Source organism: Eumetopias jubatus, unplaced genomic scaffold, assembly GCF_037043125.1.
Source record: "Eumetopias jubatus isolate StellerSeaLion01/CBP00866 unplaced genomic scaffold, mEumJub1_p1.0 scaffold_12, whole genome shotgun sequence".
NCBI classification, from domain to species: domain Eukaryota; kingdom Metazoa; phylum Chordata; class Mammalia; order Carnivora; family Otariidae; genus Eumetopias; species Eumetopias jubatus.
This window is the reverse complement of record NW_028274818.1, coordinates 28,405,017-28,430,751: the sequence shown is the minus strand read 5'-3', so window position 1 is coordinate 28,430,751 and position 25,735 is coordinate 28,405,017. Positions and strand designations below refer to the sequence as shown.

The 25,735-nt window shown below is 52.4% G+C and overlaps 1 protein-coding gene across 1 annotated transcript in view; it reads right to left on the bottom strand.

The window, feature by feature from the left end:
- Nucleotides 1-2,698: 2,698 nt before the first annotated feature.
- LMOD1 (leiomodin 1) overlaps nucleotides 2,699-25,735 on the bottom strand; it is a 38,428-nt gene continuing 15,391 nt past the window's right edge. The window contains exon 2 of the mRNA XM_028120105.1: nucleotides 2,699-4,342. Within this exon, the coding sequence (XP_027975906.1) occupies nucleotides 2,699-4,342 (1,644 nt within the window). The remainder of the gene's footprint in view (nucleotides 4,343-25,735) is intronic.

Here is a 25,735-nt window from a genome sequence, read left to right as displayed (position 1 = left end):
GTGTGTGTGTGTGCGCGCGCGCGCGCGCGGTCTGGCTATTGGAGATCTGTCGTTTGGGTTTGGTTAGGCTTTCAGTGTTTTCCTGAGGCACCGTTATGAGTCTCAGTTCAGGAAGGGGAGGAGGGGGACCTCTCATCAGAAGTGGCTCTAAGAGCGGGAGATCTATCTGAGCTCTCTTTTTATTAGCTGTGTGATCATGGACTTGTAGGTTAATCTCTCTGGGCTGAACTTTTATCTGCAAAATGCTCTCCAGAATTGAAAGAGCACCTGAAGCAACCTGCAGCATCTTGCCAAGGCCTGGCAACCACAGACACAGGGTAAATGGAAGCACTGGTTGCACTCAGCTCCAGCTAACACCCTTTGAGGTCCAGGAGGCAGCAGGTGTCTGCCCCCCCCCCCCGGGGGCCCAGCCCTTGTTTCAGTTTTTGAGGCGGACAGGCAAGTGGGTAGAGGGGAAGGGGCGCAGAGTGTCCCCTGGGATCCAAGCTTTTTGCTCCCACAACTAGCCTGCCTCTGTGTTTGGTCAGACCTAGCACAGCAATCCTCCTTCATAGCAGGGACGCCCCCTCCTTCACCCCAAAGATGGTGAAACTGCTGTGCTCCCTGCTGTTGGACAAAACCCCGAGACAGAGAAAACCGCCACTGACCCAGACCCAAGGTGGCTGTTCCACAGTGCCAGTACCTTTAACGCAATCAAACCAGGAAGATGCTTTTGATATACACCTGATGAAGGGCATGGGGACACTGTTAGGTCAGGAGAGCAGCCTGCAGCTGGAGTGGGGGATGAGATGGGTCACTGGGCACACTGGTGTGGGGGCTGCTCCCCAAATGGTCGTTCACTTCTCTGCCTGCTCAGAGATGGCTGCCTTCCTGGGTTTGTGACTGCTGTGGGGAGCTGGCCCCAAGCCCACAGTTAGGAAGAGTCATGGAATGAGCATCCCCTGAACATGCCTAATATAGCCATCCCAGGGCCCTGTGCTTTACTCTGCCCTGTCACCCCTAAAAGCGGCTCTGGCTAATGACTCCAGGCAACAGGAATGGTCAGGAGCAGACCCTGGCTAAGGCCTAGTTTCCTTGGCCTGGTCAGCCCGGTCAGTGGGGAGCCCTCTACCCAGGCTTGAGGCTTTCCCTCAACGCTGGACTTTCAGCAGATATGAACTTGTTATGTGGTCAACTCGGGATGGCACGGCAGGGAACCTGAGCTTCTTGAGTCCTCCATGGGGCCCAGGGTGAACATCAGGACCCTCAGTACAGTACAGAGGTGGGGCACAGTCATTCACAACTAAAGGCTTGTATATATTATCAAAATCTTACGGAAAAACAGATACACAGCTATTTATACAACAGCAGGTAGGTGTGAGGGAAATGTCTGCTTTGGCATCAAACCTTCAGGACCAGTTGCTGTCTGCCCCTCTCCTCCCGGCTGGAGCCCACTCCCCACCAGGCCAGCTGCCCCTGCCATGTCCTCTGATTAGCCCAGAAGGGGTTTGAGGGTATCCTCAGCCCTGCCTCCTTCTGCCCTTGGGCCCGCATGCGCTTCTCAATCTTCTACCATTGTCCCACACACAGGGCCACGGGCCCAGCAGCTTTGCCCCAAGGGCTCCTCAGAGGCCTGAATCCTGGCCCTGGAGGGCAGTGGGGCTGGGCTGGTCATGTGGTCCTGGGGGGACATCGTCCCTGGATCACAGGCCTTTTGAAACTTGCCAGTTACTTGGGCCCCAGGCATGGCATTCTTCTCAGGGATACGCTAAAAGGACTCTTCTTGTCCAGAAACCTCAGCTCCAGGTATAAAAGAAATTTTTGGAGAGCCTCAGAGACAAGAAAAGGAAAGTGAGAAGAGAGAAGGCATCCTTCCTTGAGTGTGGCCAAGCCTCATGTTCTCCCATGGCAGAGGAGGGTCATCCACAGCAGGTCAGCCAGGGGTGGGGTGGGCGGGGTCCGTGCGGCCCTGGGAGGCGAGGCTGGGGCAGCCTTGGCATTGGCAGATGGTGCCCCCTGGCAGTCTGGTCCTACTGAAGCAGTTTGGGCACCTCGACCTGTAAGGGCAAAGCAGAGACAGTTTAGAGAGAGGAGCTCAGCAAAGGAGCCTCTGGAATTCGTCTGGCCTCCCTTCCTTCTGGAAACCAGACCCCCCATAGATGTCTGTGGAATGAATAAATGAGCTGTGGACACAGATGAAGCATTTTTCCTTGTCTGTAAAAACTGGATGTCATCAAATGACCACTAGCATTACAACTGAGGTTGTCCTTTATGTCGCGGTGTCTAGCCCCAGATGATGTTGTGGGGCTAGGGTTTGCTACCGCCATCCAGTCCGACGGGCCGATGACCACGGCCTCTGTTGCCTGAGGTGGAGGGAGGGGAAACTTTGAGGAGCAGGGTCTCTAGGGATGGCTCATGTGTCTGGGGCACTGATTAGTCACAGGGGAGACCCTCCCGAGGGCTGAATCTCCCAAAGACCTTTGGGATACACTGATCAGTAGGACTTGGCTGGTCCTCAGAGAGAATTCATAAAAGGGAGATCATTTTTGCTCTGGGAAGAGGGGAGAGAAGACTTAATGGCAGGACCAGAGGCAGAACTACTAGACAGAGACTGTTTCTCCATTTCTGGGAGACCCTGGTTTAGCTGCAGGGTGGTGAAGTTACGGGCATGGAGTGAGAGGCTAAAGGAAGCTCCTTACAGGAAGGAGAGTGTCCCCCTCTAACGGACACCGGTGTGGCCTGCCCAGAGGCAGGGGGATGGCTGCGATGGCCGGAGGTGCCACACGGGCGCTGCAGTCTGTCCACGGCCTGCAGCCTGACATGGCCCGCTCTGCCCCCCGTTCCCCAGGCAGGCTCCCCTCTCCTCCAGCCCTGCTGGCCCAGGCCCACGACTACTTAACTTCTTGAGCTGCTTGAGGTTGCTGGAGCGAATGGCGGCCAGTAGCTGGTCGCGGGAGTTCTTCTCCTGGACGGGGAGGACTTTGTCTCCCATCTTCCTCTGGGTGGCTGGTGACAATGAGTTCTTCAGGTTCTCCATGATTAGGGGCGGGGCCAAGGGAGGCGGGGGTGGGGGCGGAGCAGCTGGAGCGCCCCCTTTCTTGGGCGAGTTCTTGGGCGAGGCCTTTGGAGATGGCTGGGGGGAGGGTTTTGGGGAGCCCTTGGCCAGGGCCCCGAACTTGGGCACCTCCAGCAGATCCTTCTTCTCACCGCCAGCCTCCTGGGCCTGCCGTTGCTCCTGGAGCCGCTTTTGTCGCTGTTTGTCCATGTTGCGGCTGAGCAGGTTGGTGACCGTCATCCGGGGCCCAGCCAGCTCGAAATGGTAGCCCAGCTTCAGCAGGGTAGTGTTCTCCTTGAGCAGCTTGGCGATCTCCATCTCGGTCTTGCCGCCGCAGATGTGCCGCTGGTTGTGGAAGCGGAGTTCCGTCAGCGTGTTGTTCTGGAGGAGGGCCCGGAAGATGGCCAGGATGCCTTTGCCCGTGATGTGGTTAGAGTCCAGGTTCAGGCTGGTGATGGTCTTGTTGGCCTTGAGCATGATGGCGATGGCGAAGGCCACGTGGTCATCAGCGCGTGTGTTGGCCAGGGCAAACACCTTGACCACCGTGTTGAACTCCAGAGCTTCGGTGAACCGGACCAGGATCTCATTTGTGATACAGTCTGAGTTGTTGACGTTCACCTCGGTCATCTCTGGGTCATTGTTCTTCACTCTCTCCAGGGGCTCATCAAATATGCTGGGAGCCGCTTCCTCCTCCGCCTTGGCAGGCCCTTCAGAGGGCTTGGTGGGGCAAGCCGGGGCTGGTTTCTCCCACGCTTGGGTCTTGTTCTCTTCGTTGGGCTCCTTTTCACTTACGGACTCATCTTTTTTCACTTGCTCTTCCTCCCTTTTTGTGTCTGTGTTCCCACTTCCTCTTTTCGTCCGCTCACCCCCTTTCTTGGTGTCTGCATTCCTACTCTCCCCTTTTCCCTTCCCGTCATCCTCTCTGTTGTTTATCTCCTTCTCCTCTCTCTTCTTGTCCTTGTCTCTGCTCGGCCCTGCGCTCCTGTCACTGCCTCTCTTCTCGTCCTCCTTCCGTGGGGCTGCTGCCTTCTCCTCTCCTTTTCCATCCTTCCCTGCCTCCTTCTTGTCCACGGCAGCCCGGACCCGGCCCTTGTCAATGCCCCTGATGAGCTTCTCCTCCTTGGGCTTTGCTCCACTTTTGCCATCAGCTTCATCTTTGTCTCTTGAGAAGCTTTTCTTTAAACCACCCCTCTTTGGCTCCTTCCCCAGGTCTGAGTCCCGTCTGGGGCCCAGGGGTTTTTTGCTGGCATCTCTGCCCCTTTCCTCTCCGTTCTTGGCATCTGTGTTGGTCTCCACTTGCTTGCTTTCCTAAGAATTTAGAAAAGAAAAATAAACATGAAGAGCTGGCTACAGAGGGAGAGGAGTGAGTATGGGGACAAGTGTGGGGAGCGTTTATATAACTGCCCTGGAACCTCCAAAGGGCAACGTCCATTGAGAACACCCTACGGGGATCTGGAATTCGAGCTGCAGAGAACAGGCTGACGTCAGACTCAAGAAAACCTCAGGGTCGTGAGGGGCCCAGATGAACACCTGAGGGGCTTGTGGCAGGTCCTTCCCCGGGGGGTTCTCAGACCCAGAGCTGCCCTTTTCCGTCATGGGTGAGTTAGCAGGAATGCTTCCAAGTGGTGCCTTGCTGAGCCACGTTGGAACCCGAGGCAAGAGGAAAAATCACTTATACTGCTTCTGTCTTTATTTAAAATTTTGAATTTTTGGTTGTCATGGATTTTTTTTTTTTTGGCATTAAATTCAGTTTTTAAAAATATCAGATTACTGAGCTTTTGGGTGCCCCCTTGCATTCTCTGGGCTAGGCGAGTGCCTCACATGCCTCACCCTACCGCTGGCTCTGCTTCCAAAGGTGAGGTAGGTCAATGGTCCTCAGATGCTGGAATTTTACAGCTAATACCTTTTCAAAGGAATAAAAAAGTTGGAGGAACCAACAGAGGGCTGCTAACATTTTATTTTACCGATTAAAGATATTTATAAGTTTGATCTACCATCATTCTCTCATTGAAACAAGAAGGAGCTTACAATAAAGGTAGACATTAACAGAATAAAGCCCTTACCTTTACATCAGATATGGGTAGCTTTTCGAAGAGCCCATAGTATTGTCCTAATTTTTTTAGTAAAAACTTTGTTGAGGACCAGCACCTTTCTGTAAGGAGCCCTGGAGTCCACTGAGTGAGCTGACCTCAGGAAGACTCTGCCAGATTCTGGATCTAGGTTTCTGTGACTCTGCGTGGACCACACGGACACTGAGAAATTGTGAGGGGGCCTGGAAGGGAGTCAGCTGAGTTGCATTAAAGGCTTGAATTTTATGCGCAACGTGGGCCGTCCTGTACTTCCGTGGGGCCCTGTGTCTTCTTCCACGAAGTTGCAGAAAGTCTAAGCCTTATTTTGAGAGTGCTTGCTTCCTACCCCCTTCAGAAGAGCCAAAGAAGCCTCAGGATTGCCTAAGATTAGATATTAAACTGTCCAACTATGATAGATACCCTGGAGCAACTGGGACCTCAAGGAATGTCCTTCCTCAAGGTTTTTTTGTTTTGTTTTGTTTTGTTTTGTTTTGTTTTTAAAAGGAAGAGACTATGGCCTGATTATTAGAAAGGTTTTCTTTCTTTCAAGAGTGTCTGGTTGGGGTGCGGGAGGCACCCCGGCCCTCCCAACTTCCTCACCCCCCACCCTGCCGGGACGGAATGGAGAGCTGGTTGGTCCTATGGAAACAGTTTGTACCTGCACCACAAACACATGCCATTGGGGACCAGCCCCAGGGTTTATTTAGCAGCAAAAGTCCTTGGCTCCTCTGCTAGAATCACAACAGGCAGCCAAGGGACACAGGGCCTGGTGAGGGAGGGCCGAGGAATGTGCCCCTTCTCTCCTCCTGCCCCATGGGGGCAGTGCACGGGAGGCACTCTCTGGGGCTTCGGTGGTGGAGCAAGGGTCCGAGGATGCCCTCTCACACTTTCTCTGACTCCCAGAGAACTGGATTTGACCCTTCAGATCACCCTTGCAGTGACGGTGACTTTACTGTACCTTGATTTGAAAGGAAGGGGAGGCTTGGAGTATGCAAACAGAAGGTGAACAAGGAGGTCCAATGGGTCAGCCCCTCTAGGACACTCCTAACATCTGCCCCCAGCTCAGCCAGGAAATTCCAGCCCACCCCAGCTCAGAGTGGTTTCTTTTCAAATTTCATCCACTTCAGGAGCATGGAGGTGAGAACTGGGTGCCATAGCCTCTCCAGCGAGTCCCGCCCAAGCTCCAGAGGTCAGGCCCCCCAAGGCAGGGACTCCTGCCCTCCCCTTCCGAATGCACGCCCTTGGGGATTTCTCAGCGCCCACCGTGCAGTGCCCAGCTGCCCTCTGCGCGGTTCCCACGCCAGACACAGGCCTCACTTAGAGGGAAATTGGGAAGCCAGAGAGAGATTAACCAGCAAGTTCAGGAAAAACTGGGTTTCAGTTCTGACCGGCTCACCAGCAGCTGCCAAGTCAATGTAATCTTCTCCAGCCTTGCCCATTAGGGGCAAGGCACTCCTCTCCACCTGCCCGGCAGAACCTCCAGGTGTGCCAAGCTGCCCCTGCTGCCTGCAGGACCTTGCTCCGCAGCGGCCTCCTCTCCCAGTCAAACCCATCCCGCTTTCCGACCAGGGCTCCCATTCAGAACCTTCCCCTGCTCTCCCATCAGGACTCCTTTTCCAACATTTTAACCCTCTCTCTGCCCTGACACCCTAGATTCTGACCTGCCCCGTTGGTCTTCATCCAGGACTACTCCCCACTCCCTCTTAGGGTACTCCCCCTACACTGGGGTCCTAGTTGGCTTGGATCTGTCATGTGTCTGTTCTTGAGGAGGTGTTCCAGCCCTTTAAAAAGAACCTAATGAAAAACATGCGGGGCGGGGGAGGGGGGGAAAGCTGATTAATCATGGGTTTCCTCCAAATAGCCAGGAAGGAGTGGGGCTGGGGCTTGTTGCAGCTCCTGCAGCCCGGAGAGCTCAGATGTTGCCTTAAAAGGAGAAGGAGCCCAGCGTCCTCCCAGGGCTGAGATTTCTGGTGAGCGAGCTCCTCAGCACATAGCAGAGCTGCCTCCTTCTTGCTTATCTGAAAGGGAGTCCAAGCCAACTTCTTTTGCTTCTAGAACTGGTGGTGCATCCTGGCGACCTCCAGAGGTTATTTTTGCTTGTCTTCCTGTCTCTCGGCCTCACTCCACCATTCATCACTTATAGCAAGAGGGGTTTAGGTTAGATATAACAAAGAACTTCCATAGAGCAAAGGTCCACAGGCTTCTAGATGAGAGATTAAAGCAGCAATAATTGTTTTACCCTTTGGGGAAAGCTTTAGGGTTAGGGGAAGGCCAAGGGGTGATTTGGGAATCCTTCACAGAGGCAGGGGAATGGAGGGGATGACCTCTGAAAACCTCTAACAACCTGTGAGACTTTGCAGGGACCTAGCAATCAGACTCAGAGGTGAGAAGCAGTTCCCTTCCCCTATCTGCTCCAGACCTGTGGCCTCATGGTGTTGCTCTGTCTGCCACTTGGGTTAGGATCCCAGTTAAATGCCTTTGACAGGTTTGACACGGCATCTTTTTCCTTACCTTGGGCCTTCAGATACTTCTTCCTCTAGGACTCTTGTCTGATTGACCAGAGAAGAGAACATTTTGCCACCTTCATTGCCAAAGGGGGAGAGGAAAAGAAGTGTCTACCCGGAAGTCCCTAGAAAATGCGAACTTGCCGAGGGAAGGCCAACCCCCCTGTGTGTGCTGTGCTCAGCCCTCAGCCCACAGCCCACTGGTACCTATTAGCTCATGCAGACCACCACCGAGGCCCTCTCTTTCCTTCCTATGGCGCATCACCTGCAGAATGATCCTGCCTGAGGCCCATGCAAGGGGGAGAGTCTGCAGACCTCCCCAAGGGACAGCACCAAGACCCTGGGGAAAGCTTCTTCAACAGGACTTGGAAGGTCTGGGTCTGTCGAGTTCACCCCAGCCCCTGGCCTAGGAGGGCAGGGGTGACTGGCAGTGGCTGTACCCCTCACATGGGACCCCACTGCCATGAATCCAGGCACCTTTGCTCCATTCCCAGAGAAAGACTGAGGTGATGTCAATTCAGATGGCTCCAGGCCAGTCTTTTTTTTTTTTTTAAGATTTCATTTATTTGACAGAGAGCGAGACAGCGAGAGAGGGAACACAAGCAGGGGGAGTGGGAGAGGGGGAAGCAAGCTTCCCTCTGAGCAGGGAGCCCGATGCGGGGCTCGATCCCAGGACCCTGGGGTCATGACCTGAGCTGAAGGCAGACGCTTAACAACTGAGCCACCCAGGTGCCCCTCCGGGCCAGTCTTTTGCTGCGTCCCCCTGGGGGCTGCCTGGTGAGACACAGCCCTCAGACCTTCTGTCTAGAAGCAGCGACAGCATGTCAGCTCAAGCTCCAGGCTCGGGGCAGGGACTCTGGGGTCTGCAACTCTGCTTTCAGTAGACTCTGTCCCAGGCCTGAGCTGAACTCCTGATGGCACAGAGGCCTCAGGGTCTGAGCTTCTTAGACGCCGGCATTTTAACTTGGCTCTGGACTACAGCCTGCCTCTTGTTTCTCGTGGATCGGGTTATATTTCATAGGAAAGCATCAGGGAAATCTGTGGCATCTCCCAGTCCCTTCAGTGCTCCAACCCCCCACCGTGTCTCCTCCCTGGTCCTGCACCAGGGAGGTGCAGTCTCCCCACCAGCCCTCCGCGTGCCTCAGGGCACAAGATCATGTTCCCCTGTTTCTCCCATGAAGCTGGCCCCGCAGGGCTCTGGGGCCCTGGCCCCACTCACTCCAGCCACCTGGAGACCTGGTATCAGGCACCACAGCCGCCAGGGTCATCTGTCTGCAAGGAGAGGACGGGGACAAGCTGGCGGCAGCCTGGAGAGTGTGCCAGAGGTCCCCTGGGAGAACGGCCCCCTTACAAGGCTGGTGTCAAGGTAAGGGCAAGTAGCAGAGCCGGGGGCTTGTGCGGACCAAGAAGCTTCCCTCCCTGCAGCCTCCTGCTTCATTCTGCCTGGAATGCCAACTCTTTTATTGTTTTCCACCAAGAAGAAAGATTCTAGATTGTCCTGACAAGAGGTTTCAGGAGGGCCAACTGCCTTTCGGGGGAAGTGTCATTCCTGCAGCAGGCAGTCCTGGGGAGGGACAGCAAGGCCTGTTTCCCTTGGTGGTCTGCGGGGCAAGAGTCCTCCACTGGGGCTTAGGCCAGCTCATGAAACAGAGCTTCAGATTTTTTTTTTCTTTAATAGGCTCTATGCCCAATGTGGGGCTTGAACTCATGACCCCAAGGTCAAGAGTCACATGCTCTACCAACTAAGCCAACCAGGCTTCCCTGATCTTTCTTTCTTTTTTTTTAATTGAAGTCTAGTGGACACACGATGTTACATTAATTTCAGATGCACACATAGTGATTTGACAATTCTGTACATTACGCAGTAGAGCTTCAGATCCTGAAACAACTGATGTTGCCCCTAGAAAGCCAAAGGTTCCCTCCAGAGCTGCCAGGACAGCTGGGATTGTTTGGAAGGCGTCCCCCCTATGGTGGCAGGGGGATTCAGTGGCTCTGCAGACACCTGGCCTGTGTGCAAATCCCAACTCTGCCCTCGACCAGCTGTGTGATCTTGGGCGGGTTACAGACCACCTCTGAACCTGTCCTCTCATATGCAGGACGGGACTGACCCATTCGGAGCTCGTCATTTGGTTGCCAGTGGTTGTAAGGAGACTTCCGCAAAGGTCCTGGTACCGAGAAGGGCTTGAACCGGAGATAAGCTGCCGGGAAGCCCAGGCCTCCCTGTGAGAAGCACTTAAGCCCACGGCAGGCAGGAGGGCTCGTCCGCTCCTGCCCGAGGCCCCCAGCCCCCTTGCTGAGTATCTTAGTATTATTTGGAAGGCTCAGATCAAGCACTTACCCAGTGGTCAATGGAACTGCACTTTGTACTTCTCTGTGAAAAATGAAATGACCACATCTCAAACCCTGGAAAGCCTCCTGGAGAGCTAGAAGCTGGGAAGGGACCAGGTCGCTTGGCGAGCTCTCCCCCACTGCTCCCCCCAATCCCATGGGGACAGAGGCAGGGGTGGAGTGGGATGGGAGCGGGTGTCACCACTCCCACAGGGGACCACAAGTGCTGGGGCCTGTGTGGGCCTGGGGCTTCTCGAGAGCCAGCCCCTCCAAACACCTCCTGTGACCTGACTCATTCCTCCATCAGGAGGGAGGGATCACCACCATCCTGGGGACAGGGCGCTACATAAGGCAGTCCCGCCCTCACAGTTTAGGAGGCACGGCAGGCAGGGTGACAAGCTGACATCGACGTGCATGGGGCAGCCGGTGGGAGGCAGGGGAGCCCGCTGGCTGAGAGTTACTGCTTCAGCTGACGGCATCCCTTCAGGCTGGCCAGAGGCTGCGGGCTCCCTAAAAAGGCCCAGCAGCCCCTTTCTCAGCCATTCCCAGACTGATGTTCCCTGACTCCTGTACTGGTGGTGGCTCAGGGACAAGGTCTTGGCATCTCCCAGAAACCCCCTTTTTTGGTTATCCCAGCCCTGGCCCTTTTCGGATCATTCCGGGTCTGCTTCCCCTATTTCAAAGCCCCCAGGGTAGGGAAACATTGTCTCCACTGGCCCCTGCAGGATGAGTTCTGAGGAGTCCCCTTCTATTCATCCCTTGTAGCTGCTCAAGAGCCTGTGAGGAAACTGGGAACGCCACAGGATGGGCTCAAGAAGGAGGAAGGCAATAGGGAATGGGGGCAGAGTATGGCTTTAACATCACCCCCTTGGGTTCATATCTCTGGAAACAAAATTTTTGGAGTGTTCAAGGGCTTATACACAAAGACCCATGTGTACACTCAGTTCCTGCCCATAACTGGAGTATATGGGGACATCTGAGTGGCTCAGTTGGTTCACCAGCTGCCTTTGGCTCAGGTCGTGATCCCGGCGTCATTGGATCAAGTCCTGGGAGCCTGCCACTCCCTCTGCCTGCCACTCCCCCGGCTTGTGCTTTCTCTCTGACAAATAAATAAAATCTTTAAAACAAAAGTCCTCTAAGAGGGGCGCCTGGGTGGCTCAGATGGTTAAGCGTCTGCCTTCGGCTCAGGTCATGATCCCAGGGCCCTGGGGTGGAGCTCAGCAGGGAGCCTGCTTCTCCCTCTCCCTCTGCCTCTCCCGCTGCTCAGCCTCTCTCTCTCTGTATCTCTGTGTCTCAAATGAATAAATAAAATCTTTAAAAAAAAACAAACCCACAAAAATCCCCTAAGAAACAGGGGCTCAAAATGAAATTCCTAATTTTGGGGTGGGACTGTATCATCTGGTGTAAGGGCTGCAAAACTGTCTTCTCACCATGCCTTCTGGGACTCTGATGACTGCATGTCTGGAGCCCTCAGCCCCTGAGCAAGGCGGGAGGGAGGCTGACAATGGCCAGCATGGGGGCCTGCACATCACAGGCGCCTCTGTAAATGCTCGTTGGGATGAGGGCAAAGTACACCAGCCCCAAATATTCTGCTTGGAGAACATCAGAAACGGGCAGGTGTCAGGCTTGGAGAGAACCCTTCCAGGTGACCCTGGTAGGGCCACTCAATGCCAAGGACCAGCAGATGTCTCAGCCCTCTTCTGCTCCCCAGCCTGAAGTCCTGTGGGTTGATGGTGCGAGAGCTAATCCACACCTAATCAACATGGCAAGCAGTGTTGGAGGCTTGTGCCCCCTTGTCCCCCAAAAGAATGTGGGCCAAAAAGAGCCTCCAAAAACCTGACCAGGGCTCCAGAGGGGTCATCCAGGGCACCTCCCTGGGGGAATGTGTGCACCTGGTAAGCTCTGAGCTGAGAAGCCAAGGCTCATGCAGTCACAGAGCTAAGAAAAGCTGTTCCCTGCAGACATCCCAGATGCCCCTTGCTACCCTGTCCCCACCCTGCTTGGTCTCTCTCTGGCTTGCCTGGGCTCTCCAGGACCAGCCTGCTGGGGGCGTGTGAATCAGCTCTCGGGGTGGTGGGCAGGCTCCAGACCACTTGGCGGGATGTTCACAGCTGGTTGGGCCGAAGGTCTGGGAATGGCACCAAGCTTGCTGGGGAAGGGCAAGGCAAACTCGGGCTGTCCCTTTACCCAGTGAAGAAACTACACTCCAACACCGAAGGAGCTCGTTTCATGGTTTTGAACCCCATACTTCTAAAGGGCATGTTCCCCACCCCTGGCTGCCAGTCCACTGGAGAAGTCAAGTTCAATCCTCTGCCCCAAATCCTCAGTCCACAACAGCTTTCTAATACCTCTCCTCTCCAGCAAAACCATCGCTAAATTAATGAGGGCTCATCGATGTGCTATTGCTCCGCATGGACTTAGGAACCCCCGCAGCCCTGCGCTGGCTCTGCAGGCTAGTTACTGCCCTGATCCCTGGTTCACAGAAGAAGAAACGGAAGCCCAAGATTACACCGCTATTACGTGAGGAAGCAAGGACTCAGGTTCTAGAGGCTGAACTTTTTACCTCTATATTCCACTGTCGTGCGTGAGTGGGCTGCACGCCAAGCCATTCTGTCACCCAAATGCCTGGTGCAGATAGCCCTTCACCCCCGGCCGCCCAGCACTGAAATAAGACCGTCAATCCCAATATCCACGGCCACCATTTATTTAGCGCTTACAAAGTGGGAGACGCTGTGCTAAGTGCTTTACCTAAGTCACCCGTCTAATTCAGCCCTCTGCACGGCCACCAGAGGAAGGCACGGCTCGGAGAGGTTCCAGCCTCCCGGGGAGGAAGCTTGGGGGATGGCTGGCAGGGGTGGGGGCCCTCGGGCTGCTGGCCGGTGGAAGCCGGAACCCTCATAATCAGAAGCTCTTCCTATCCCACTGTTCCAACAGGCTTTTTATCGTGGTCTCGGTGACCGTCACATTATGATAGCATCTTAGAAATAAGCCACGGAAAATTCACCCACTTTTGGACGGTGTTGCTCAGGGGCAGTTAGGGCCTCTGGGGGTCAGTGGTAATATGTTCTCCATTTTGCAGATGGTACCATTCTTAAACAAGTCACTGGAGTTCAAGCTCGGATCTCTTGGGTTCTAAAAAGATCATGCCCTTAACTCCCATGTTACACTCCCCACCATCAGACACTAAGGAATGAATGAATGCCAGGCTCCTGCCGGGTGCTCCTGGCAAAGCATATGACACAGACCTGATGTTAGCCACCTGGCCATCTGATCATTCTGTCAGACGCATGTCTGAGGAGTGACAGCTCTGCCGGGTGCTGGGCTCAGCTCTGGGGACGCAGAGGTACCTGGGCAGGAATCTCTGGAGAGCTGGGAGAGGCACCTGGCCTTCCCTTGGATTTCATGGCCAGGCTAGAAGGAGGGGCCAGCTGGGAGGGAAGGGCCCATGGCTCTTGCTAAGGCAGGATTAAGGGAAAGACAGCCTCATGAGAATAAAAATCAAGGTGCTGGGACGGGGAAACCGTCAGGCTTGGAAGAAGAAATCCAAGGGGTACGTGGATGGGGGCAACGACCAGAAGCCGGGGAGGAGGGCTGCAGAGGAGAGCTGGCTGCCCGGGTGAGGGGCCATGTGGCTTTGCCGACTGAGGCCAACACTAGGCCCGAGCAAGTCCTCATGGCAAGGAAATGCATGTGGAGCACAGGGCCAGGCCATCCCACTGAGGAAGGTTCCATAAGGGGGGGAGACACCTGAGCTGCCCCTGAAGGAGGAGGAGGAGTTTGAGGAGCGGGGAAGGAGCCCCGCGAGCAGAGGAAGAGGCTCCCGTCTGCAGCCTCACCTGCTCTGCCCTGGTTCCCAGGCCCCAGCTTACAACTCTGATCCTTTACAGCGGTTCGGCACCCCATTCTCAGCCGGTTAACCTCTGAAACAATGTAGCATCACACGTGGTCTGCTTTGGGAAGCCACCCCGGGCCCCCCAACCCCTGCCCGGGGCCCTCCCCCACAACTCCCAATCTTGGCTGCTATCACTCTGTCCCTTTGTCCATCTCTCCTACGGGACGGTGGCCAGGAAGTATGGCTTCTACTCACTGGATCCCCTGCAGATAGCACGGTGCCTGGTGCACCGTGGAGGCTTTTTTTTTTTTTTAATATATTTATTTTATTTTATTTATTTGAGAGAGAGAGAATGAGAGAGAGCGAGCACGAGAGGGAAGAGGGTCAGAGGGAGAAGCAGACTCCCTGCTGAGCAGGGAGCCTGATGCGGGACTCGATCCTGAGACTCCAGGATCATGACCTGAGCCGAAAGCAGTCGCTTAACCAACTGAGCCACCCAGGCACCCACCGTGGAGGCTTGATAGCTGTTGAATGAACGAACGGATGAGGGAATGATGGCCACCAAATGAAGCCAGATATTAGTTTTGGAATGACGAGGCTCTAGAAAGCTTGTAGAATAAGGAGCTGAGCACAAATAAGTGAGTGGTGAATACAAACGACATTGAGGTCTATGTTAGAGGTGAAGGGGGGCACTCCCACCGCTCACACTGGCAGAGACAGATTCCAAGTCCGATATGCCGGCAGCCTCAGCGTCCAGTCTGGCCATAGGTTGGAGAGCCCCGAATGTCCGCCTTCTCAGTCTGGTCCAGATTTGTTACATATCCCCAACCCTACATCCCAGTACTGTGGTGGGGGGCGGGGAGAGGCCCTCCTTGAGCAAGGGCCATGTTCCAAGGCCCAGGGCGGGCAGTCAGGGGTATGACAAGGGGCTGGGGTTACCGGGAGACTGAATGCATGTGATTCCACCCCACTTCTGGAAAGACAACCCAGGGACCTGCCATTCAGCAGGGCCAGCCGCAGAGCATTTCGAGACTAGTCACACCGTCTCCCTAGGGGGCCAGGCCTGAGACAGGTTCTCGGTCAGGCCCCAGGGCTACCTGTGCCCTCTGCTCAGTTTGTGCCCTCTGCTGGTGGCTCTCCTGGCTCCCTGTCCCTTCCCTCCGCACTGGGTCCGGATCAGGCCGGCCCAATACCAGGTTTGACCGTAGGGCGCACCCCTGTGTGTGTTACACTTCCTAGAGTCCACACCCAGAAGGCCTGTTGGGTCGGCGGCTGCCTTGGCCTACAGCCCTGAGGATGTCCAGAGCTGGAGGGGAAGGAGGTAGGAGCCGAGAGGCAGCTAGGCCAGCCAGGCCAGCCCCAGAGCCTGCCCGCCAGTGACGTTCCTTAAAGGAATGCAGTAAACAAGGAGGAGCCCAGCCCCACGGGGGCCAGAGGTGGGAGGCTAGGGGTGGGAGCGGAGGGCAGTGACAGCCAGTTTCTTCTTCATCTTCACCACTTCATCCCAAAGGACGGGGCAGCCGAGGAGAGGTCAAGTTTGTTTTACGAAACCAGAGACTTGCTAGCTTTAGGCTTAAGAAGCTCGCCCTCAGAACTGTCATCCATTAGCTAGTTTTTTTAGTGACCTCTCTGGGCTGCTACTGGAAACATGATCTTTCAGGACAAGGCTAGGGTCCCCCTAATAACTCCGTTCTCATCCAGCCCACCGCTGACCTTCTTGCTGCTGAGCAAGAGTGAGACTTCACACCTGCTAAATGTTACCTACTAAGGGGGGGGGGGAACACCACAGAAAGTTTAAATTCAGAATTTCCTTCCTTTTCAAGGTTAAATAATATTCCATTATATCTCTATACCACATTTTGTTTATTCATCCATGGAGAGGCACTTGAATTGCTCCCAACTTTTCTGCTATTATGCATAATGCTGCTGTGAATATGAGTGTGCAAACATCTGTTCAAGTCCCAGCTGCTATGAATATGAGTGTGCAAACATCTGTTCGGTCCGCAGCTGCGGCTTTCAGTTCTCTGGGGTTTCTACATGGAAGTGGCATTGCGGGAACATGACCCAAATTCTGACTTCTCTGTCCCACCCACCTCGGCTGCTTCACCTCCTATCCTATCCTGCGTGTTAACCACATTTTTGCAAGTATCCTGCACCGGGATCACGACCACCAGCCAAAGCCCCAACCCTGAACTTGACTGACTCCTCGCCCATGCCACACCCCCTCACAGGCTGCTGGGCCCCGTGGGGCAAGCGGCCCACCCCCCAGAGTGGGACCCGCTGCCCTCCACTCCCGCAGCCTTGCCTCCTGGGTGACATTAATGCTGAGCCCTAGCTCTAGAGTTAGAACGCCAAGGTTCTAGTCTTTACTTTTATGCAGTGTGGGGATGATATCCCTTCACAAGGTTCCAGGCCTTCAGTGAAGTGCTACGTGGGAGGCATTTGCAGCAGTGCCGAATTCACTGGAAGCTTGCAGTAAAAGTTAGCTGTCATGGTCTAGCTTCCCCGAGTTGCAGCTCTTTCTCGGTTCTCCCACAGCATCTGTTTGAAGCTCTGATTCCTTCCCTCGCTCTCATCCCACTCCACCCCATTCTCAGCAGCCTATCTCCCCTACTTACTTCCCTGGAATCAACAGACATCAACCAGTGGGAATTCTCCAACTTCCCACCATCCCTCCTACCAGCTCTCCGCCATGTTCATCTCCTCTCCTCCCGGCCCCGGGAAGGATGAAGCACCTCTTCCTGTCCCAGGTTCACCCTGCCATGGGTTCTGGCTCCCACACTCTCTTCCATGGCCCTCACATGCCCACATCTCTCCCAGGTCAATCAAATCCGTGTCTCGACCCCACAGTCCCTCTGGATGCTGCCCCTTGTTGATAGCCTTTTTTTTTTTTTTAAGATTTTATTTATTTATTTGAGAGGGAGAGAGAGAGCAAGAGAGCAAGCACAAGTGGGGGTGGGGAGGGGCAAAGGGGGAAGGAGAAGCAGACTCTCTGCTGAGCAGGGAGCCCGACACAGGGCTCGATCCCAGGACCCCGAGATCATGACCTGAGTCAAAGGCAGACGCTTAACCGACTGAGCCACCCAGGCGCCCCATAGCCTTTTATACCCAAACTTCCCCCAAAGAATTCTTGTAAAATCCCTACTCATTCCTGGATCCAACACAATCTCGCCTCAGCCTCAACATTCCATGGAAATGAGTTTCATCCAGATCATTACTGACCCCCTTATTGCTAAATCAGATTTATATCTTGTATTCTTCATCTTGCCTAATTGCTTGGGAATCTCATGCCTCTTGAATGTGGGTGCTTTCAAGGTCTTCTTTGAAGCCTCCTTTGCTTTCACGTTTAGGCCCTCTCCTTGGGTGACCCCATCTACTCTGAGGGCACGAGCTGTGTTCTGTGTTCTGATATCTCCTGAAGCTGTATTCCTGGGCTGGACACCACAGGCAGACGTTCAGACCCCTGTATCCAACTGTCAATCAAGCATCCTGGTGTGTGTGTCCCCAGAGGTCTCAAAAACTGAGCTCCCCTTGGCTCCCCACCGCCATGCCCATTCCTGCTCCATTCCCTGTCTTGGTGAATGGCTCCTCCAAGCATCTGGTGCCTCAAATCAGAAATCCTGCTAGGAAGAAGATGGGAGGGGTACGTGGGGAGAGGCAATGTGGACCCCTCTGTCCCCATGCATCTCTTCTTCCCCATCCCAAGGGGCTGGGGGGCGGGGGGGAAGGCTGCGAAATAAACACATTGGATAAAAGACAGTCTATCCCCTTATCTCCGACCCTCAGATGATGCTACCTCCTTCCCACCGCTCCGCTCAGTCCCTCCTCTGACCTCACTGATGCGTCCAGGCGGCTGTCACTTCTCCCTGGGGTTACTGCAGCCCCCTTCCTGTCGGCTTTGCTGACCTCTTCCAGGACAGTCTTCACACCAGCACAGCGACTCTGCTGAAGCACAGATCTGGCATTTCACTTCTTTGCCCAAAACCTTCCAGTGGTTCTCCAGCGCCCCTGGGATCAAGTCTAGACCCACTGGCCCGTCCTCACTTGGCCGCTGACCGCCCTGTCACCACCTTCCTGCCCGCGCTGCCACTCAGCCCTGCTCCCTGCTCTTGGCTCTGGCACCGAGCCAGCTCCTGGGCCTGTGCCGTCATGTTCTCACTGCTTGGAGAGCTCGTCCTCCCTCATTTCTCCTGGTAAATCCTTACCCCAATTCTTGACCTGGAGAGGTGTTAGCTTAGATCTTTAATTCATCTGTATTTTATTTTGGAGTGTGATGTGAGATAGTAATCTGTTTTTGAAACAGGTATCTAATGTCTGAATTACATGTATGATAAAAAAAACCCAAAAGTCGTTTTATATATTAAAAAAAAGAAAATTGTCTTTAAATAATTCAGTTTCGTAGCAAAAAAAAAAAAAAGAAAGAAAGAAAGAAAGAAAGAAAGACAAACCAAGACCCCTCAGGCCAGTGGCAGGAGGAAAGCATGGAAGAGATGGGAAAGGACAGAGAGCTGAGTGGTGATTCCCCATCGTGAGGCCCAGCTGGGCTGTGCCAGGACCTGCCATGGAGCCTGACCCTTGCCTGGTTCTGTTCCAGCGATTTCGAAGTTAGCCTGGTGGTAAATATTATGCCGAGCAGAAATGCCAGAAGAGCGTCAGGCACCGCCTCCAACCCCAGTGTAAACATAAACACAGTTCATTTTTACCTCCCAGGATGATCTCTGGTGGGGTTGAGTGGTGGCTAAGAAAAAGACAGTGCATTTAGGAACCTGGGAAATGACATCTTCTGACGCAGTCCACCTCAAGACCAAGCTTCACATGGGGAGCAAATGCCATCCATTGCAGTTTCTGCATTGCCCTTATAAGTGATTGGGAGGGAAGGAATATTCTGGAAAAGAGAGGGATGTGCAAACTTGGGTGGTTGGGCTCTTGCACTGAATGTCTCACCAGACTCTGCCAGAGGGTATAGTGCTCCTTGACTGCTCTGAGTCTTTAAGGGTAAGGATGTCTTGTGAAAAGGATAGTAAATAGGAGAAGAAGATGGGACGGTGAGGGGTGGCTCTGTGGTTCTTGGTCCCCTCCAAGGAGCCCAAGAAGAGCCACCAAGAGGCACCAGCAAGCAAGGGAGGGCAAAGAGTGTCTACTTTTCACCAAGACCCTTATTTCTCCCGCCGAGGGCATCTGCATTTTACTGCTAGTGGGGAAAGATGGGCGGAGTGGGGGGCAGGGTTCAAGGTGAAGGTGTCGCTTTATGGCTTGTGCTGGCCAGACCTTCATAGGCAGCACTGTTCGGGTTTCTTTTCGGAGTCTTATTATGGATCTTCTCTATAATGAAGGATCAGGCTCCAGTGCTCTCTGCAGACCTACGTGTTTTGCCAACTGGTCTGGTGACTCATACTGGGAAGCTTGTAGCAAACCCCATTTTTGGAGAAGCCAGGAAATCTCTTTGTAGAAACAAACAAGTCCCTTTCGTGCTCAGCTCTCTGAAATGCCTACTTTCTGCTTCTTTACTTCATCCCAGCATAGACAAAAACCCCAGCGAGTTTGGAAAACATTGTAAAGAGCTACTTAAATGTAAGCTATTTGTCCCAGAGTGCTGGGTCTCACTTAGGTCCCAGGGGGTAGTAGGAGGAACATGCTGTCCCCTTGCCTCCTGGGGCCAAGAGCTGCAGCCCTGGCTCGTACCCGGCCACCCTCTGGCCTGTTCTAAACAGAACAGGCTACAGGGGTCTCATCAGGGCTGGTTTCATGAGCATGCTCTGTTTAAGCTCGTCTGTCACCATCTTGAAAGTCTTAATAATTATCGAACAAGGAGCCCTATGTTTTAATTTTACAGCAGGTCCTGAAAATTCTGTAGCCAGTCCCGGGCCTAATAGAAACACAGAAGCAGAGGATGTCAGGGGTAGAGCAGGTCCCTGCCTTCCTGCTTTCACCGTGTTCAGGAAAGGCACCCCGATTGCCCAGACCCCCCCACCCCAGGACGTCGGCCTTGATTCTTCCTGCTCCCACACCACATTTCCTCCATCCCACCTTCCTAATAAGTCTCTGATGAGCCCCTCTCCGTCCGTCTGCCACTGCCGTGCTGGGGTCACCATCATCTCTTGCCTCCCAGCTGGGGTCCCTGCCTCCCGTCTTACTCCTCTCTTCAAGACATCTGCACGCTGTAGCCAGAGAGAGCTTTCTGACATGGAAATCTGATCAGTGGCTCCCAGGCTTTCAGGAGGAAGTCCAGACTTCTTAACTTGGCACGCAAGTTCTCCTTCGTGATCCGCCCGTGCCTGCCTCAGCATGCTGTGTGCGCCGGGCCCGCACCGGGGTCACGAGGAAGAGCAAGTGTACCGCTCTAGCTCGCTCGGCCCGTGAGCGCAGTTCTTGCCACCCAGAATGCCCGCTCGTCTTCTCTGCCTGGCGAACCCTTCCTGTTCTTCTTCTCTTCCTCCTCCCTTCCTCCTCCTCCTCCTTTTTCGCTTCTTACTATGGGAAACTTCAATTGTACACAAAACGAGAGGGGCCAGCATAATGAGCCTCAAGGTGCCCATGGCCGGCCTTCCATAGTTACTGACATCGGGCCAATCTCGCTTCATCTATATGCCTACCCACGTTCCTCCCATCCTCAGATGACTTGGAGGCAAATCCCAGGTATGTCATTTCATTCATAAATATTTCAGTATGTATCTTCAAAAGACAGAAAATTTTTAAAAAGCTGGAATACCATTCTCTCTCTCTTTTTTTTTTTTTTTTTTTTTTTTGCAGGGTGCAGAGACATTTATTCCAAAGTCCAGCAGACTGGCCAGGGGCCTCTACAATGTGAGCAGGAAGAAAGAGCCTACAGAAAAGGTAGGAGTTGTAAAATCGCTTTAATTCGGTTGGAATACCATTCTCTTACCTAAAAAACAAAGACTAGTAATTTCTCTTAATGGCCCGTCAACACTCAGAACAAGGGCCTCCTCACTGGCCCTCCTCCAGGCCCTGGGTTAGAACCACCCCCGCAACCCCCGCCGGCCCTGTGCTGGTTGAGCTGCCCGCTATCCCTGAACTTGTCACAGTTTACTCGCCTGTTCCTGAACTACATGATGAGCAACTTGAGGACCGGGACCAGACCTTTATTTCTGTCCCCAGCACCTGGCCTAGCAGAGTGCGTTGCACATAATAAAGATTTGCTGGAATGAAAAGAAAATATTTCAATCCTACCTACAGTGTCCCTACCAAACAGGTTGTACTTGCATACTTCCCCTAACAGGGAGCTCAGTTCTTGGCTTCAGAAGAAGCCAAGCCTTCTTCTTTTTTAAAGCTGACTTAGAGGGCGCCTGGGCGGCTCAGTTGGTTAAGCGACTGCCTTCGGCTCAGGTCATGATCCTGGAGTCCTGGGACTGAGTCCCACATCAGGCTCCCTCTGACCCTCTTCCCTCTCGTGCTCTCTATCTCTCATTCTCTCTCTCTCTCAAATAAATAAATAAATAAAATCTTTAAAAAAAAAAAAAGCTGACTTAGAAATCCCTCCTGGTTCCGGTTATATCCCTGGGGTCCTACAAAACAAGGCTGCCCCTTCTCCTCTATATGAGTACTTGGTACATATTTGAGACTTATGGCATCTTCTCCCTGAGGCCGGCCTTCTCCAGGCTAAAGGTGTTCATTTGTTAGTCTGAGCCCACATCATTCTGATCTGACTAGAACTTTCTGGGTGATCTTTGTTCTGCTGCTTAAAAGTTCAGTCTCTCTCAGGTTCAGATAATTTGCAGATATGGTAGGTGTGCCTTCTAGATCTCTATGCCCACTGGACAGGGCAGCATGGAGGACAGAGCTCTCTGGCACCCTGACAGAAACCTCTAGGGAGCCACCACTCACATCCCACCTTCCAGTCCACATCTGTCCATTCTGGCCCCTAAGCTATTATGAGAGGCCTTCTCCGGAGTCTCCTAAAGTCTCTGGAGGGGACAGGACTATGGAAGGGAGAGGGGACTGTCGGCTTCAATGCTACCTCCACTCACTGCTGACTTTTCCGGGGGATTTTTACCCTAGTAAAATGATACACCTTGAGCCACAATTTCCCAGGTTTCAGACACTTGCTAGTTGTTCTGGAAACTTCCTCCTTTTGTGATACAGGTCATTACAACCCCCAAATGCAGCTCCCTTCCAGCAGCTGAGGCCTGAGGAGGCACAGGTTCTCTGTGTGCCAAGGCCACAGACAGGGGGATCACCCTTGTTGGCTGAGAGAGGAAGCACGCTGGGGAGTCCATCAGAGTTAGGGAACAGCCTGAGCATTAAGCTGAATCTTTAAGCTCCAGGAGAACTGGGAGCTGGGGCTGGTCATTCCACTGGGGGGAAAGAAAGGGAAATCAAGATGTAGGGAGAAGAGAGGCAGCAAATAAGGGTGCCAATCCATTACATCAGGGATGTCAAGTGGCTTCGACACAGTCCAGGACCCAGTAAATACACAGTGGGAGGGAGAGCCTGGAGGAGGTGGGAGTAAAGCTTCAGAGGAGGTCACTTGGGCACAGGAGACAAGGGAAGGACTTTCCTAGCAGAGGGAACAAGACAGGCAAAACATGTGATTATTGGAGAACAATACATCCAGGGATGGTTGGAAAGTTCTTTGTAACAGGAGGGGGGCTGAGGAAGTGGGGGTGAGACAGGAGACCAGAACTGTACCCTGAGCCAGACCATGACAGACTTCACACATCACGCTACAGGATGTGGGCTTCACCCAGTGGGCGACGGAGGAGCATAGAGATTCTTTAACCAGAGACGTGACCATCAGATTTGTGGTTTAGAATGATAGCCTTGGCAGCTATTTGGAGAATGGAGTCGAGGCTGGGAGGAACTGGAGGGAAAGAGACCAGGTAGGAGCAATCACAAAAGTCCAGGCAAGAAGTGATGAGGTCCTGGACCACGGCTGAGCAGTGAGCACAAAGAAGAGGAGATGAATTCTCCAGATACTTCTCGGGGTCCAGTTAACATGATTCAGTGAAGCGGGGAATAACAAAAAGAGTGGAAGATGACTGTCAAGATGCCCAGTTTGGTCGACCAGATAGATGGTGATGCTTATAGCCGTAGCAAGGACTATGGACGGTGAGGATGGGAATTGAGATGATGAATTGTTTTGGCCATGACAAAACTTAAATGCCTAACAAGTTGGCATTAATAAGCATCTTTGGCTCAGGCAAGAGATCTGGGCTTGAGCTGTGGATTTGGGAGTTGTGGGTGTGTAAGTAACAACGAAAACCATCAAGAAGAGAAAAGGGATTTAGAGAATAGAAGCATGCAGACTGCCACATTATTTAATAAAATAAAACCCATATTCTTTGAGGTTAGCAAACCATCTGAGAGACACTTCACACCAACTAGGCTGGCTATAATAAAAAAGGCGGACAATAATATGTCAGGGAAGATATGGAGAAAATGGAACTCTCATATGTTCCTGGTGGGAATGCAAAATGGTGTAGCAACATTGAAAAACAGTTTGGCAGTTCCTCAAAAAGTTAAATATAGAGTTTTCAGGGGCGCCTGGGTGGCTCAGGTGGTTAAGCGTCTGCCTTCGGCTCAGGTCATGATCCTGGGGTCCTGGGATCGAGTGCCGCATCGGGCTCCCTGCTCCTTGGGAGCCTGCTTCTCCCTCTGCTTCTCTCTCTCTCTCTCTCTCCCCCTCTCTCTCCCTCTCTCATGAATAAATAAACAAAATCTTAAAAAAAATAAATAAATATGGAGTTTTCATATGACCCAGCAAATTCATGCCTATGTGTATACCCAAGAGAATTGTAAACATAGGTCTACGCAAAACTTATACACGAACATTCATGGCAACATTATTCATAATAGCCAAAAGTGGAAACAACCCAAATATCCATCAAATGCTGAGTGGATCACCAAAATGTGGTCTCTATGAAGGAATGTTATTCAGCCATAAGAAAGAACACTACAACACGGATGAACCTTGAAAGATATCATGTGAAAGAAGCCAGACCCCAAAGACCACATATTGTGTGACTCCATATCAATGAAACACCCAGAATAAGCAAAACCATACAGACAGAAAGTAGATTCATGGTTGTAGGGCCTGGGAAAGGGGGAGAGGAACTGGGGAGTCATTGCTAATGGGTACGGGGTTTCCCTTTGGGGTGATGAAAATGTTTTGGAATTAGGTAGTGGTGTTGATTGTACAAATTAGTGAATATACTAAAAAAGCTACTGAATTGCACACTTTATTGTTATTATTTTTTAAGATTTTATTTTACTATTTTTTTAAAGATTTATTTATATATTTTAGAGAGAGTGAGTGCGGGGGGGGGGGGCGACAGAGGGGGGAGAGAGAGAATCTCAAGCAGACCTCCCCCTGAGTGCGGGCCCAACGTGGGGCTCGATCTCACAACCCATGACATGAGATCATGACCTGAGCTGAAACCAAGAGTCAGATGCTCAACTGACTGAGTCACCCAGGAGCCCCTGAATTTCACACATTAAAAGGGTGAATTTTGTGGCTTGTGAATTGTATCTTAATAAAAATAATTTAAAGATAATGAAGGGAGATTTTAGTCTTAATTGCACAATGACAGAAGGGTTATACTAAAAATCTTATTTTATATACTATGCTTATCTTCTCTTGCTTTACTTTCTAAAAGATAACGATTAAATAAAAAACTGAAAGTATAAAAACAAAAAAGCCCCCAAAGACCTATGTCAGAGACCGCAGTTGGAAACACTACATTGTAGACCAGCACTATCCAGTGGAAATATAATGTGAGTTATATATGCAATTTTAAATGTTCTAAAGTAAAAAGAAACAAATGAAACTAACTTTAATGTTTTGAAGACATACAAAGTATCTTTTCAATACATGACCAATATAAAATTATTAATAAGATTTTACATTCTTTCTTTCTTGCTAACTCTAAAATCTGATGTGCATTTCACACTTACAGCACATCCCAATTCAGACCGGTCCCATTTCAAGTCCTTGATAGCCACGTGTAGCAAGTGGTACCATATTGGACAGTTCAGATCTAGAATGATGGTCACTTCCCATTTGGGCCAGTTGTATTTTCCTCTTTGTATTTGCATGTACGATGAACAATTTAAAAAACCTCTAAATAATAAAGGGTTTGTGTGATTGGCTCCAGTGTCATTAAGAAGAGGCAAGCTGGAAAGACCACAGCCTCTTCCACAGCTGGGCTTGGGGAGAAGAACCTCAAGAGAGGTTCTACATTAGGGAGAAGGGTGAAGGGAGCCAGAGCACAAGGGTCCTTCAGGATGGGAGAAGGATTCACCCCAGAACGGCCAGGAGTGTTTCCTGACCGCCTTCCCGGGGGTCTGAGGGCAGGGAGGCCAGTGCCCACCTCGGCTGACAGTGTTTGCAGGATGCCACACAGTGACAAGAAAGCTGCAGCCAAGAAGGCCACCAGGACTGAACCCATCCTGGAAATGGGCACACAGGGGATGTCTCATCAATGCTGACTGAACAATTGCATCTCCCATTTAAGTGGAGGTCCAAAGGGAAAGCCCAAGAGACAGATTGTTTTTTTCTAAGTTACGCAGTTTGTTGCAACCCAAAGTTAGAAGAAAGTATTCAAGGGGCGCCTGGGTGGCTCAGTCGTGAAGCGTCTGCCTTCGGCTCAGGTCATGATCCCAGGGTCCTGGGATCGAGCCCCGCATCAGGCTCCTTGCTCACCAGGAAGCCTGCTTCTCCCTCTCCCACTCCCTCTGCTTGTGTTCCCTCTCTCACTGTGTCTCTCTCTGTCAAATAAATAAATAAAATATTAAAAAAAAAAAAAAGAAGAAGAAAGTGTTCAAGACCTTCCTCCGTCAGCAGCGGGGAAAACTCTTTAAGTCTTAGTTTCTTCATCTGTCGGGCAGGTTAGAGCCTGCTTCAAGGGAGGCTGATGGCGGGATCAAGTGAGATGGTATAGATGGAAGCGGCTGAGTGCCTACTTACAGGCTACTGGGTGTAAGAGACTCTTCGATTTGTCTTGGGAAGGAA